This window comes from Acanthaster planci, linkage group LG13 (genome assembly GCF_054643075.1).
Source record: "Acanthaster planci isolate LZ-2023a linkage group LG13, COTS_SCS, whole genome shotgun sequence".
Taxonomy (NCBI): domain Eukaryota; kingdom Metazoa; phylum Echinodermata; class Asteroidea; order Valvatida; family Acanthasteridae; genus Acanthaster; species Acanthaster planci.
In genome coordinates this window covers 8,307,988-8,324,253 of record NC_141789.1, presented here as the reverse complement: position 1 = coordinate 8,324,253, position 16,266 = coordinate 8,307,988, and the positions used below count along the sequence as shown (strand labels likewise).

The window sequence follows — 16,266 nt, the reverse complement described above, 5'->3', positions numbered from 1 at the left end:
TTTGCGCCTAGGTGGCGATAACGGTACGTTATACCGTTTGACAAAATCTTCTAAAAACGCCTTCTTATATCGAACAAAGTTCGATAATATTGGTCTGTGTTTTGGATTGCTCATGTCTCTTTTTATGTATAGATTTCTTAAATTTTTCTCATTTTTATTCAACATGTTTTTTTTTTACTACTATTTTTATATAAAGAGCATTTATTTAAGGCGGTTTGTTTTGATTTGAACAGAGCCAAGGTCAGTTAAGGGAAATCCCTTTTTTGTGCAAGTCGGTGCCAGTCGGTGCCAGTCACGAGGTCAGATCTGGCAAGTCGAGACTTGTTTGCGAGTGATTGCCGGGTCACGAGCTAGCGAGCGGCGCCGGGGTCAAAAGGTGAGTGGAAATCCCCGAGATTTTTGGGTCGATGTACTACCCAAGGGTTTTGATCAAAAACTGGGGGTTCACGACAATTCCAGCATTTTCTCATTTTTTCACATTTAAAGGGTTTCGAGGGCTTTTTGGGTCGTATAGGTACCCAAGGGTTTTGAGCAAAAACCGGGCAAAAAGGGGCGTTTGCTCCAGAACTGTCCATTTACATACTACTGATATCGACCGTTAAAAAGAGGTACTACTGCTACATAGTTTGAACAGCGCCCTCAATCAGTAAGAAAGGCAACGGACGTGATTCCCGCGGTTGAGTTGGTCGGCCTTCTTTCTTAAAAAAGTTATAGCAGGAAGTCTGCAGTCTGATAAAACTTCGCTAACACTAACAGGTAAGATTGTGAATAAGTATTTGTAGACTAAAGTAAAATGTGCACTTTCTACTTCGTCTGGCACAAAAAGAGGCATTGCCATTTCAATGACATGAACAGGCCCGTTGCCGACGACTCTACGAGACTAGGCCTAGGCTAGACTGATGCGGGGGGGGTAGGCCTAGGCCTAGTAGTACTACTAGTAGTGGGGCCCTTCCCCCACAACTGTGGGGTCCGACGTCTGCTCCGTTTCATGGGAGTGGAGTGGACGTCGGACCCCACAGTTCTGGGAGTAGCTGGGGATGGGGGGATAGGCTAGCCTGGGTTGGACATCGTCTAGCCAATGTAGGCTACATTGCATTGTGATTAACGTTCAGGGTAGGCGTGCTTAGGCCTTTTTCTCACATTTTTACCTGGTGAGAACAGCTCAAATGTCGGTCACAAGTGCCTTGTATTTGTAATAATGAATGCTGTGTTGAAATTGTTAAATACGCCCGCGGAAATTTAGTGCAACTCCATGCTTTCTGTTGTGAGCAATCTACGTCCATCTAGTTCGCGTACTTGCAAATGTGCAAAAAGCTATGCCTACAGCTGGGCTCTTGTCTGCCATCTCCATGCATTTCCAATGGAGCGAAGACCTAAACCTAGCTCTAGACAACATAACTGACAGAATGGGGTCCGAGCTTGGAGGCCATTTCATGCAAGCACAAATGCGTACTACTAGATGAACATAGATCATTCACGATTCATGACGGAAAGTGTAGAGTTTCGCAAAATTTCTTGCGAAATTACGTTTTCCGTGGGCATATAGTAATTTCAAAACAGCATTTATGGAAATCAGGATACATATCACGTATGAATGACATTTGAGCTGCCTCCGCCAGGTAAAAATATGAAAAAAAATTGAAAAAAAATTTTAAGGCAGGAGGACTTTATACCGTGGACGTCAGTCGTAGTGTAAATGAAGACAACATCCAACTTGGGCTAGGGTTAGGCCAACCTGCTAACCCAAAAGTGGAACTTTGGCACTGTGTGAACACATACATGTATTATTACAAGGCCTAACATTAATGTGCCTTGGAACACTACATCATAGGTACGTGAACATAATTCTATTAAAAATTTATATTTATTAGAAACAAAACCAAAAAACAAAACACCACCAACTGGGGTTTCTTTTTTTCATTCCAACCCCCTACCCCCAGCCTATGCTACGGGCCTGATGAATGCTGAACTGGCCGGCAGGTTGGTAGGCCCAAGTTAATAGGACTTCTGTACATGAGATATACCCTAGTACGATTTGTAGAACTGCTGTCATGTATGTACATTTTGGAAGCGTACTCCTGCAGTAAATGAAGTTTGGTTGGTACCGCCCACAGTGTTTGGGGTTCATAGTTTAGTATGTCCCTTCCATATCTTCTGTCTATCGCTAATGAAACTAATATCAGCCAATGAAACTTATAATATTAACCTAAAGCTAACAACAATTACCCCAAAGGTGCGTACCAATTAAAATTGAATTTCACTCCAAGTTTACCAGAATTTGGGTATTGTGGCAGATCAGTTTATATTGCTCAGCTTGGGGAAAAATACAGCAACTATGGTGTTACTGATGGGTTGGGCATTTATTTATTGTTAATTGCAGGTACATTGTACATGTACGTGCACCCAGCTGTGTTGTACATGTATCTGACTCCATCACAAGTCCAGTCAAAAGTCCAGTCACAAGGCCAGCCATAAGTAACAGGGTGAACAATAACAAAAGAATGCTTTTGTCACAGCTCATTTGAATAGCTTGTGAATTGGCTTAAGACTGACTTGTAATGGACTTGCCGGGATTTGCAAGGACTTGTGATGGTTTTGAATACAACACTGGTACCCAGGTACTCAGTCTTTGACAAAAACAGGTACCCCGTTCCAAAAATACCCGTAAAACAAATGGACTACCTTCATGTATTATTTTCTAACACCAGTAATTTTCGTGCTGTTCCAAGATTAATTTTTATGTTTGGTTGGTACCACCTACATAAGTTTAAGTTGACCAAAAAATAAATAAATTTACAATTATAAAGTCCTTGAGATTGAAAGTATCTATTACGGTGACAATGTCACTGACATCATAATGACATCAAGTGATGTTATATAGATTTTTAATTTTTTACCCTACCTCCTTTGACTTTGTGTGTATTTTCCCTATGTTAAATTCTGTGAATAGAAAGTCTGTTCGTCAGATGTTTGTCTTAGAGTAAATGTTATTTGAAAACTAAGCATGTCAAGTAATGTTATGATTGTGTGACTTGGCCTTACGTGGACATACATGTAATGTATCCAAAGAAGAACCCTTTATATGATGTATTTAGCCACTGTGAGCATGGACAGTCTCCCTGCATAATCCTGGACAGTAAGGGAGACATTTACTTCCAAGATGGTAAGAAATGTATGCCAAAGAGTGCCACCATGATCCTTAGGGGTAAACAGTGCATTCTTCACACTGTTTTTCTCTTCATAAATGTCATAAATTTACAGTTTCACAAGTAAAGTGAAAGACTGTTAATGGTCATTTTTTTTGTTTGAAGGCCATTATCTTCTGATCTACATTGTACATGTCCAATTACTGTAAGTATGCATATAATCTGCATTGCAAATCTGAAATACCATCATGATGATGTCATTGGTTGATTTTTTTATTCTGTTACTTTATTTCAAAGGCAATTTTGCTACTATTCCAAGTTAAGTTTAGTTAAAACTTCGGAGCTACCAGGATAACGTAGCAATTACATACATGTCTGCAGTTATTTACATTAATTGTTAATGTTTAAATTTTGACTACTGTTGACATTTATATGTTTGTCGTTACAGTAACCAGCAAGAAGTCTTAAAAATGCTTTTTAAAAAGGCAGAAAAGCCTTCCTTTCTACCTTAGTTATTTTAGGTTTAGTCGCTGAATTTGTCTTGTAAAACCATTTCACTGGCCATGGACATGTACAAAAAACTGACTTTTGGCCAGTGACTGTTCTAGACCAATGAATTTATAACTTTAGATTGGTTTCAAAGTTATTTGTCTGTCAGGAAACAATTTGTATTGTTCAATGCAACTTAGTCAGAACATCAACCAATTTCTTGAGGGGTTCCTCAAGGTTATGCCTTAGGTCCTCGTTTATTCCTTATTTATATACCGGTAAATGATATTTGTAATACCAATACATGCAACCTAATATCCTTTGTTTTATTTGCAGATGATACGAGCCTAATTTAATGTAGACACAGCTATTAGTATTCATAATGATGAACATGTGAAGATTTGGATACAAGCAAACAAATTATGTATTGATATATGCAAATCAAAGTATGTTTTATTTTCTTCGAGACAAAAGAAACTTGTATCCTGAATTGGTATCCTTAGTCTCTGATGGCAATAATCTTCAAAAAATAAGCAACACTAAATTCCCAGGCATTATTCTCAATTTGAACTTAATGTGAAAGAACCACACGTTGATGTTGTGGTACGTAAAATATCTAAACTATCAGTGTAATGAGCCGCTTACAGTTTTTTGTACAGGTACTACATGTAAACACATCTTATTAACTCTACAATTCTCTTGTTCTGCCACACTTAAATTATACCTTCATCACCTGGGGTGGATCCTCATTGTGTGACAAACTAAACTTATTCTACAGAAGCGAGTGATCCAAATATTTTCCAGTGCTAGTTGTCGAGATCATACTTTGCCCTTATTAATGCAAATGTTTAAGTGTTACAAAACTTATCTTAGCCTTGGTAAATTCATGTATAAATTTATGAATGGCCAGTTACCGTCATGCTTTAACACAGTACTGGGTTCTTGCATCTGATGTTGTAATACAAGAAATATCACAAAGAAAAATCTTCATGTGGGCTTTAGCAGTATACTAGTGTTCAATGTCAGTTTGATTTAACATGGTACCAATTTCTGCAATAATTCAAGTATTCCTCTTAAAACATCCCAGATGCTCTCCATACATGTACATGTATCTCAAAATTGAAAGCACAACTTCTTGCTTTCTATGTATTATTTTGAAACTTTATTTACACACAACAGTGAGCTAATGATACTCCTGCTTGTCTGTTGGTCTGTTGTTTTCCTTTGTCCTTGATTTGTTGTTTTGTTTTGGTTTAGTTTTGTTGTTGCTTACCTATCAATGAATTAATCACAAGATTGTATCATAATTTGTAAACAATTTGTGTTAATTACTTTTACATGTAGTATGTTATGTTGCTTTTTGTTCTGTCCCTCTGTAAAATTGTCTGTATTCCCTCTAAAGGTTTTGGAAACAAAAGCATTTTGTTTCACTCAGTACATGTACCAAATGTTCCTTAATCACCATCACATGTCGTAGGGACTTAATTATGGTGAAATTCATTGCTGTTGATGAAGAACCTAATGTCGTCAATTTCCTTATTCTGTAACTTGTATTGACGTGATTGAGTACATGACATCGAAATAAATGTACAGAATCATCACATCAAAGACAATTGACCGTTGTAAATCTGGTTTCTCCTCAGGATTGTGAGATCATAAGATGCATGATGAGTCTTGGCCAGAACATACTAGATGCCATTGCAAAGGGAGACAAGCAACAGGTGATGAGGTGCTTACAGAACACAACAAATGAAGAGGTGATATTTTGTATTGCATTGCATTCTAGTGGAGTATGTTTGCCTGAGAACATGTACTCTTACACAAGTGCAAGTGCTTCACCATAGTACAGGTACACCTGTTCATGTACAATGTACATGGAATTTCTTTCACTTGAGTATATGAGTACATGTAGGTCACTTTTCATAAGTTCAAACTCAGCTTGTTTGTTAAGAACAGTAAAATGCCAATGAAGAGATTTCTGGAAAATATTTAAAATCCAACAGAGCATGAAATTATGGTTAGAGAACAGACATTTTCCAACCGGTGTTTGTCAGACTAAATGTAGATAAAACGGCCAAACTAAATAAAAAAGTTAAAGTCCCAAAAGCCATATAACCTGTTTATAGTGTATGTACATGTATGTTACATGTGTACATGGAACTCTTGTTTTTATTCTTATGGCATGCATACTGAGTGCGGTCTCACTTGAACTCGGTACATGTCTGACTAACTCGTCAGAACAATTTTTTTATATGGTTTTGCTGTAATTGTCAGAACAAAATGTGTTTACTATTTAAAGTTTCAACAAACTCATTTACATGTATGTACAGAGTACAGACTAGTCAATATATGTACGTGTAGTTTGACTGTGGTATTCATTTTCACATGTTATTTGTACTCACATAAAGTGTAATGAATGTTATTGAAGACAAATAATGAGCGTTTAATGAGTTCAAAGGTAAGAATAATTTTATGAAGTGTCAGATGAAATGTATTCTGTTCCACTGGGCCAAACTATTCCTGCCGCTGCATGAATGTGAAACATTCATTACTGGTTTTACATGTATATACATACAATACTTGCAAATCCTCTTCTGCTTGGAGAAAAAATTACAAGTCCTCACATATTACATCTGCTATTTTGTGAAACAGATTCATGTCTGAAGCACCACACAAAGGTACCAGTAGTTTTGTGTAATGGTACTTGTAGACTGGTTCCCGTCCCTACATTATTTTCCTCTTATCATGAATGAAATATGTGAGGAGTGGGGGGCGGGAACCAGGGAAATGAAATGAAGTTCTATTCAATCTAATGGTACCCATGCTTTCATGGGTGAATGATTCAGCAAACAAGTAAAATTGTGATCAATCAAATCAATGTAGAGTACCAAAGTGTGACGCCATTTGAACAAGGAAGTGTAGTGCAAACAATTGGAATATGCATGCCTGTTGGTTGATGTGCTGGTTCTTACATGATTGTGCGCATGGCATATTTACTTTGGTACTCTATAGAAAAGGCGCACAGTGTGATTGTTAGTTCCAATCAATGCTGTAGTCAAGTACGTGTTCCATGTACATATTCCATGAGTACTATTACATGTACATGAGTAGGAACATGGGTATGGAAATTTTTCTTGTGGGTACAAGTACATTTCCATGAGTATCCAAAAAACTTACTTGTGTACGAGCACATGTACAAGTATGACAAGTAGAGCGGCGAGTGCAGTTCAGAATTAATAACAGGCATTACCGTACAGGAAAGTTTCTCCTGCATGAATGGTTTGATCATGTCATTTTCATTAATTCATTAACTGGTACATTTTGTGGCATGTTCATAAAAGTAAAAGTGGAAATGTAAGTTCCAGGAAGTTCCAATGTTAAGAGAATTTTCATGCAGTAATGAAGACAAGTTGATGAGTTTGACTAAGATCATCATTCACAAATGTGCCAAAATGACTACAGGGTTGTATAGATATACATGTACATGTAGCTGTGGCTCGTAAATCTCAATAATATCCCATACTTAACAGTGTTGGTATACTGTAGTTTGCCGCTCATGAAATTTCATATATGTACAGATTTTATCAGGAAAGCACCATTCATGTACGGGTACATGTATTTGACATGTTTGATCCCCTCCCACACAGAAACTGTCATCATTGTGGCAGCTCACTGTATTGTATGTTCCGATACATGTACAGTGTACATGTAGTTAGAAAGTCAAGTTTACTGTGCATAAATTTCCATTTGCGTCAAGCAATTTAAGCTTCACAAGAGTATGCATGCAGGTCACTGTGGGGTATGGTATACTATCTCACACCATGTACATGGTGTTTATAATGTGTTGGTGCAAAATTTAAGTAAAGAGGGTACACAAGGCCAAAGCTGTATCAAGTACTGTACATGTACAATGTGCAATTAAAAAACAGATGCTGATCGATATGTTGGAGTGTTTTGCTATCATTGTGGGTTGAGTATAACAGCAAATTTTGAAATTGATTAGTTCATGTAAATGTACTCATGTATAGAACATATTGGCAGGCAGCTATGAATGTGGAATGTTCCTTTTTTTTCCTTAGTGCCTGTAAGGAGTTATGTAGCATTATTTTAGCAAAATAGCAAGAGCAATACTTTGGAACCTTGTACAAATATAATGCCATCAAATCATTCTAACCTGAGATTTTTTTAAATTCATATTCTTTTATCTTTTGGATAGATATCTGAGATGCTACATTTGTATGCATCCAGGCAGGACCAAGGGAATGTTGCAGATTTAGTACGTGCTATCTTCCAGGCTTCACCTACCAATGAACAGACGGCTGTAAGGAGAAGGCTGAATGTTTATAACACGGCTATCAGTTTACTGCAGAAGGAAGATTTAACCAAAAGAGTAGCATCAGAAATTGTTGGGATTCTGCTGATGGAGGTATTATTTTACATTCTTTAAGTTCATGTATTCAGGCTTTGACCAGTGGAAATGGTACATGTAGCTGACCTCACTTAAAGCATAACACGAAGGGTCTATGGACTATTTGCACTAACTGAGTATCCCATATACTGTACATCTACATGTATGAGAAACTTGCCCTCAGTTTTAGCCAGTAAAACACAGAATATTAACATTACTTGTGGCCTTTTCAGTCGTTGATATACATGTACAAATAATTCTTATTTGAGGCAATTACAAAGTCAGTTTCCAATCTTTCAGTCAGTCAGTTTTGTTGTAATCTCAATGAAAGTCTTTACGTGGAATTTGAAAGCTTCATTTCTCTGACTGGTTTTTATAACTTCCCATGAATATACAGTAACTTGAGTTATAGACAACCTAAAATGATGAATTAAACAGATTTGAAATTGCTCAGTGCTCTCACCAAGTTGATTAATATGATATAAAAATGACAAATTTCACCACATGAAGGCTTTTTTTAGATCACATAATACTTAAAGGCACTGTACCATTGGTGTTTTGTCATAATTTCATAAGATTGGCTGATCATAGTGTATAATATTCACTGCAACTTACATTCCACTGACTTGTTTCATGATTGAGTCAACTGCTTTGTGAAAAATCGAGAAAAACAGTGCGGCATTTTCAGTGATTAAATCAAAGATCTTGTAGTTTATCTTGTGTAAAATCTATGAATGACAGGGCATTTGTAGTAGGCAAACAATATCTGTGGTGTTAAGGTGGGAAACAGGCATGGCAGGTTTTCTTTCCCTTAATGAACACATTACCATGATTACCCATTGAATCACCCAAAACTTCATCAATCACATTTGAAGTAAAACAATACATGATCAGTAACTGGCGTAACTGCTTCGTTAAAAGAAAACTTTACAATTGGAGATTACAATGTAAAATACAGAATTTCTAGAACGTACTTTTGAAATTGTAAAAATACAAAGATGAGCAATGTTTAGTATCATACATGTACATGCACCAGTATCTTGTACCTAAACCTAAGGGTCAGGACTGTACATATACATGCACATGTACTGTAGGTAACTTCTGGTCCTGGAATGTGAAAGTAAGTTGGCATTGCAGAGAAACAGACTGCCAAAAAGGATTCATCCCTACTGTTTACGCTTGGGCACAGTGGTTATTTGTGAACAAAATGGTACCATTATGCAGTCAGACATTGAGAGAAGTAGATAAAAAGGGGACTAGGTCAAGGACTACAAGCAGGAATATCGGCACAATTTAGAAATTGAAAACTTTACTGCCTGGTTTTGTTCTTTTTTGGAACATAAATGTACCTGTGCACTAGCACTTTGCAGGTGACCTTGGCAATATCTTAGGCCTTGTTCATCGTTTACAAACATGACGTATGAGCAGGTTTTCACTCATCAGTTCCACCTTGGAAAGTTGTGAAGAATTGTCTGGATACCCTAAATGCAAATGTATGTGTACATACTAGCATACAATTTTATATTGTGTTAAAAAGATTTTAATCCTATCATGAAGTGATACGATGATGCCGAAATAAAAACTTCATCTATCAGTTGGTTTGAGTGCAAAATATGCTTTTATATACTCAATCTTTTTCCCAACAGACAGATAATCTCCCAACCAGTCACTTGGCTGAGCTGGCTGGTACATTTACCGATGCTGTTAGATCAAGGGATCCAACTTCTGGAAAGTAAGTCCATAAAAGGTGAAGCTACACAGTTAATATCGTACAATAACTCACACATCACATACATGTGCATGTAAAAAGATTGAAGCCAAAATTTTGTTGCCAAATGTTATTTTCCCCTTTTCCAGTCTTCCACCTTTCCCTTTTTCTCCCAGCATCCTTAGCCTGGTTCCCAGACCAAATGATATGGACTGTATGTACCCCAAGAGATATCTGAGGTCTGTCTGCCGCCATGACCATGTAACAAGAATGGGAGAATTCTTCCTGTTTAAAATAATTCTAAACTGACCAAAGTTTCTGGAAGCTGTGTTTGCCGATTTTCAGATAATGTCGTTAATATTTGGAAATGTATACAATATAAGTACTGAGCGCCTTTCTTCACAGACTTCCTGACATGGTATGCATGTTTCTGACAACTTCTTTCAAGTTCTCTGAATTTGTTTTTGATTGTTACTGCTGGTTTTATATATTTTGAAATTGTTATTTAAAAAAAAAAACATGTGCACCCTGCATTCGAAACATTATGTAAGGAATCTTATATTGCATCATGCTCCATATTTGTCAATAGTGGCTACCACACCCACAATTTGTACGTCGGTTGAATTATGAGGTCTTGGAACCAGACTACCATCATTCAGTACATCCCTCTGTTGTTTAATGATTTTTCATGAGAATGTACATGTTCATGTGCTCCGTATGTTTTTAACTCCTTGTAGGGCATTTGAACTACTGCCCAAAATCCTGTCATCACTTGCTGCAAAGGAAACCATAACCTATGGAAACAATAAGATGTCAGGAGTGGAATATAAGAACAGTGTGATAACCACTCTGACTTCCAGTAGATGGGATCCACATTGTGTCATACATCTTGCTTCAATGTTCAGGTTAGTTTCAGTTCTTGCCAGCAGTATTGATGGGAGCATTAGTAATAAAAAGCATGCATGCAATTACATGTACACGTGTGTGTTTGGACTATGGAGTTTTATTTTCTTGTGTTTTCTAACAGAAAATCAAAATCCCGATTTTTTTAACAATATTGAAATATAAATATACATGTATTGAAATAAAACATTTTTTCAGTTTTAAAAATTGACGACATTTTCTGCTCAAAGTTTCACTAAAAACGGCTACCGGTAGTTGTTAATTTTTTAAAACACATAAATCAGATTACAGATGCATTGCTGTTTTTGAATTACGTAGCTTACAAGTAACATGTACCTTAGTGCTACAGAGTTTAATCACCTGATATTGTGTTAGCTAGTAAATTACAGGTTCATGCGTAAAAAAGTGAAGTCAGCACTGCTAGGCCATGGTGAGCAATCTGGAAGGTAATGCTGCTCTTGTAACACTAATGTAGTAAGGAAAACATAAAATGGGGGCTTGATAATGTTTACAAATGTGTACTTCTTGGAAATTGTGTATTTGCATTTATATTGGAAGACTTTCAAGATACATGTAGAGTACTAGATGTTATACAACATGAATAACATTTGTCCTCGTCAAGACTCACTTTTTATTATTGTCCCTAGTGATGCGGTTTGCACCACCCTTTGAAGAAATGGCAGATTTTTAAGGCATAATATGCAAATGGGCCTTAGCATACAGTGTATAACCACCCAAGGAAGCATCAAAGTGTGTCTTTTGTTTCTTGTAATACAGTTTGGCACTCAGTACCTGTACATTCATTCTTCAGCTTCGTTTCCATGTGTTTTGCCTCATCTTTGCTATTTCTGATGGTTTTTCTCGCTGTTGGTTTGTCAATATGTCAACTGAGAAGGGTAAAGATATGCCTGCTGGTCCTTTGAAACCTACATGTACATGTATGGCTTCGGCCTTGTCAACCTCGCCTCTGATTGAATGAGTGCTTAAATCACAGGCCCCAGCCCATCTCAGGCTGGTGAGCCTCCGGCCGGAGAGTTGGAAAGAGGACCGCCTTGCCCAATTTCCATCGCTGACACAGGAGGGTCTTTTCCTCTTCCTCCATCTTGGAACGTGCTGCACGCACACAGGCTCAACAGGTTGCAGAAAATTTTGCCTGTACATACCATGCCTTGGGTTGTCTCTCATCATCAAGCAGGACTGTCTTTCTTCCTTGCTCAACAATGGAATTTCCTGTTGAGCGCGAATCTAAATGTGACGGAACAACAGACATCCAACATGGTAGCACCCATACCTCAGCTATATTTGGCACTTCCAAGACTGCCACATCTAATGCAGGGCCGTACAAGGGGAGTACACGTATGCTCTCTCGGTATATCTCTGCAGTAAACAAAGTTTGGGAGCAGTTATCCCTTTCAAGGGTGTTCATCATCAGGGTATTCTACCAAGTCAAAGTATGCAGCCTACAAATCAGTATCGTCTAGTCACAGCAAGACTTGATTGGATTGAGATATTCTTGATCAGAAAGCAAAAAAGTAGATGTGATTTGATTGTAGTCTGAACACCAGCTGATGAATGCTTTGTTTGCTGTTACAGGGATGTTGTTCTAAGCAGTGATCAGCTGAAATCTGTCATCACAAAGATTCTGAGGCTGTGTAAGGATGTTGACTTGCAGGAACTACCACCACTGGTTTACCAGCTTCTTCTCTTATCAACCAAGGTACATGTACATTGTACATTTTGAAGCATAAATTTATTTTCATTAATTTGGAACTAACCTATAAGCTTCATTTCCTTATTCTCCTGTGGACAGAAATAACAAAAGTGGCATACAAACACGCGTACTCCTTCAGTAACATACACAGTTGCATTTGCAGGATAATGGGATGGATATGACAAGTATAAATGCATGCTTCGTCAAGTACGTCAGTTCGCTGGATGATGTAAGATAAGCACTGTTGCAAAGTTAGTCTTTGGTTTGGTTGGTACAGCGGCATGTTGGAACCTCTACAGCTCTCAAAAGTTACATGTACATATACGGTACTGTACAAGTAGTCTGCTCAATGTGCCTCATAATTGAGCTTCAGAAAAATGCAGCTTGCCAAGGCAAAAAAACATTCTCTTGATTAAGAGTTTTCTTCTATGTGCTGCTGTACTCTTTTTACATCAAAACATGGTGGGAGGAATAACATTCTCTCAAGAATAATAAGATTTAAAAATAATGATTTTCATATCGTCAGGTAACCAAATTTAGCAAATCATAGTTCGTAACTTTATCAACAAAAATGTACCGGTACTGTCAGCAAACACATGCTGTTCCTGAAACACATCTCCAGAATGGTTTGCAGTGTTGTTGGCTGCAAAGACATTTCAAATTTCGAAATGTTAACAATGCATGAAGATGGAGATTTGAGTGGAGGCTTCAGTGATAGAGAAATCTCTCAACTACCTGTACTACGTTCACTGAATAAACATGTATAAGTAACCAAGACAACAATCACAGTCTATACTAATGAGTAGCCTGCTCTTCACATACCACCACCAGTATGACACACTTTTTAGGAACAAAGTATGACTTGAGTGGCTAGGAATTGGGTCATTGTATAAATTCAGGGTTCAAAAGTGTGACATTTTGTGTCCCCTGTTACACCGGAGCTGTGTAATTTGACCTTGACATATCACTGAAATTGATTTCAAACTATTCTCCCTATCATCATCATTTTATATACAGGGCCATAAGAAACTGGTGTTGGAAGGACTGACATCATACATCAGTGAACAGGATCAACAGTGCAAAGACCAACACAAACAGCAAAATCTGTGAGATTGAAATTTTTCTTGGAGTTGGCAAAAGTAGGCAACGTGTTTAGTTTAAACTCCACTTAACATTACAGTCGCCAATGCATTTTAAGATTTTAGTAATAAATGCATATCGGTCTTGTTGATAAGAGTATGTCAATAATAAGTTTTGCCTCATAATTGCAATAAAAAAAGTCATTTCCCACATCACAGCCAGGGTTCTGCCTAGGATGGTTTTAGTGCCGGCAGGACTATCTAAGCGGAGCGCCACCATCGGTTGGCGCGGAGCGTACCTGAAAATGTTTGGAATCTAAAAGCCCCCAGATGGCCGGAAACAGCACTTTTATGGGTGTTTTCAGCTGTGTATACACAGCCTAGAATTAGGGATCTCATGTCTGAAATTTCTGAAATTTAATAAAAAAATTGAAAATTTGTAATTTTGGTCAACTAGGATGAGGTGATAATTTTAGACGGGCAATTGAATTAGAAAAAAGAGTAGAAATAAATATTGATTTTATTCTGTAAATCCTTTAAATATTGAATTAATTTCTATCTCTATGATGCCCATAATTTTTAATTGCTATTCAAATCATTTTTCATTTTTTTGGTGTGTTGAAAATAAGGCGAAACATGCAAAATCTTGGCGGAATATTTTCCTTATTTTCTTTGTACGAAAGTTCGTACAGTATGCATATGGGATAACGACATTCATAAATGTGTGCAGGGATTTTCTGAACAGTCATTTTAAAGTCTACATGAACATAATGTAGATTGGCCATTTGCTTTTCTGACACATCTGGCCATGTGTCACGTGCATACTGAGCGCGTGTATCTTGCCATATGGAACTCGTTTATGGAAAAGGCAAAATCATGCTGTTACTTTTGAATAAAAAAAATTGCGGAGTTAATATTTTCACCGTGGGATAAACAACAATTAACGAATGCGGTGCGATCGTTGGTTTAAAAAACGATCGCAGTGATCGTTTTATGCAACATCGAGCAGAAAATACATGCGCCGAATGTTGCTAACCGTGGTCGGCGCGGCGAAAAATAGTCACGGTCGATTGTCAGTTTTGCAAATACATGTAAAATTGTTTTTCTGCCAGATTTTTAAGTGTTTAAACGAAGTGTGAATTGGGGCATTTGCAATTTTGTCTTTCTGAAAGTTAAGCCAAATTTTCTTTTCAAGTTGTGGAACTGGGTAAAATGCGGAACTGGACAAACAACGCTGTACATCATGGAGAGGGGGTTTTCCGATCTTCGCGCACTGAGAGCGTTGCATATGCAAGCCTATGTGTGGCCTTGCAACCAATGGAAAGATTCGTTACGCACTATGTACACGTGCATTGCGCGTAACAAAGCCTCCTATTGGTTCATGTTAATATTTGGTCCAGATATGTTGCATATGCACGTACGTGGGTGCGCAGACGATATGCATGGCAGTGCAAAGTGAAATTTACGAAGAAATTTTACGGTTTCTTCACGATCTTCATATCTTCACGATCGATCCCTCGACTAAGATGCTATTTTATTTGGGTTCTTATCGGGAATACGTGCCGGTCGGAAAAGTTGATTTGGCAGATTGTGGCGGTCGGCAATTCTGCGTGCCGGTCGGGCCCAACCGGCGCCGACCGGCAGCGGCAGATCCCTGCACAGCAGTCAACAATTGTTTTATCATACCTCTGTCTTAGCAATTTATCCAAAGTAACGATCTCTGAATTTCAGAAGACGATAGGCCTACTGTCAAACTGTATTATGTAACGGGTGTAAACTGATATTGTCTGTGAATGCACTGTTCCCTCACTTTCATTAACTGATGTGATAGTAGTGCGGATACCAGTGAGTACAAGTTCTCATGTAGTCTGGTTAGTGGTCCTTGCATTGCCTTATACATGTATGCTAAGGGGACAGGAACGAGTCCTTTATACGAGCGCGACCATTGATCAAATTCCCACGTAACCTGTGCATGAAACGTATCATGGGTACCAAGCAAAAATGACTAAATGAGCAACAATGGTCACTCTTGAACTTGCTGAAGTTCTTCTGCCTCGTACTTTTGCACGTACATGTCGGCAGAATGAGATGTCTCATGATGAGTGTGATGTGGACATATCACCCTGTCATGTGATCATTCTGGGCCAATGAACAGCCGGTATCCAAGACAGAGATATGGCAAATGTACATGTACATCCTAATTGTAAATACTTTGATTTTTCACTTACATATCTTTTTTTCCATGAATTGATAGAAATGCAGAAGCCTTAAACACCATCTCCCAGGATGCTTTGCGTCATATGGAAGGCACTGTAATTTTTCATGTGACATTTACTGTCAAGCAAGATCAAGACCTGGGCCGTGAATTCATCAAGTTTCTGAAGGTAACAGCAGAATGTCACATTTCTATTGTTGTCTGTGACCCATCATGACAAAATGAGCCTAAAGTGTCACTCTACTGATTATCAATGTGACTGTTCAAAGTAAAAAAAAAAGTTGTGGGGGACAGGTTGTGGGTGTTTGTAATATTTGTAAGAGTAACTCCATTTTAATTCCAAATTTTTAGCAGAATCAAATTTTACATTTTTTCACAAAATTTAACGATAGCATTATGCACGCCTTAAGTTGTTAGAAATGTTGGCACAATATCGGAAACAGATGCAATTCCACCTCAGTGATGTCATCATACTTTTACCCTACATGTAGGTATAAATTGCCCATCCTGTCCCCCCCGCTTTGTTTTAGCATAGTGTAAACCTAGCTTTAAGGACTATTCGGTGGGCATTAATTTCACATACTCCAGACTGCAGAGATTTGTACGG

General features: G+C 37.9%; 1 protein-coding gene across 1 annotated transcript in view; it reads left to right on the top strand.

The window, feature by feature from the left end:
• Positions 1 to 354: 354 nt before the first annotated feature.
• Positions 355 to 16,266, top strand: part of fanci (FA complementation group I) — an 89,975-nt gene continuing 74,063 nt past the window's right edge. The window contains 8 exon segments of the mRNA XM_087144693.1: positions 355 to 376; positions 5,279 to 5,392; positions 7,852 to 8,061; positions 9,690 to 9,775; positions 10,489 to 10,656; positions 12,248 to 12,371; positions 13,383 to 13,471; positions 15,699 to 15,828. Coding sequence (XP_087000819.1) covers positions 5,300 to 5,392; positions 7,852 to 8,061; positions 9,690 to 9,775; positions 10,489 to 10,656; positions 12,248 to 12,371; positions 13,383 to 13,471; positions 15,699 to 15,828 — 900 coding nt within the window. The 5' untranslated portion in view covers positions 355 to 376; positions 5,279 to 5,299.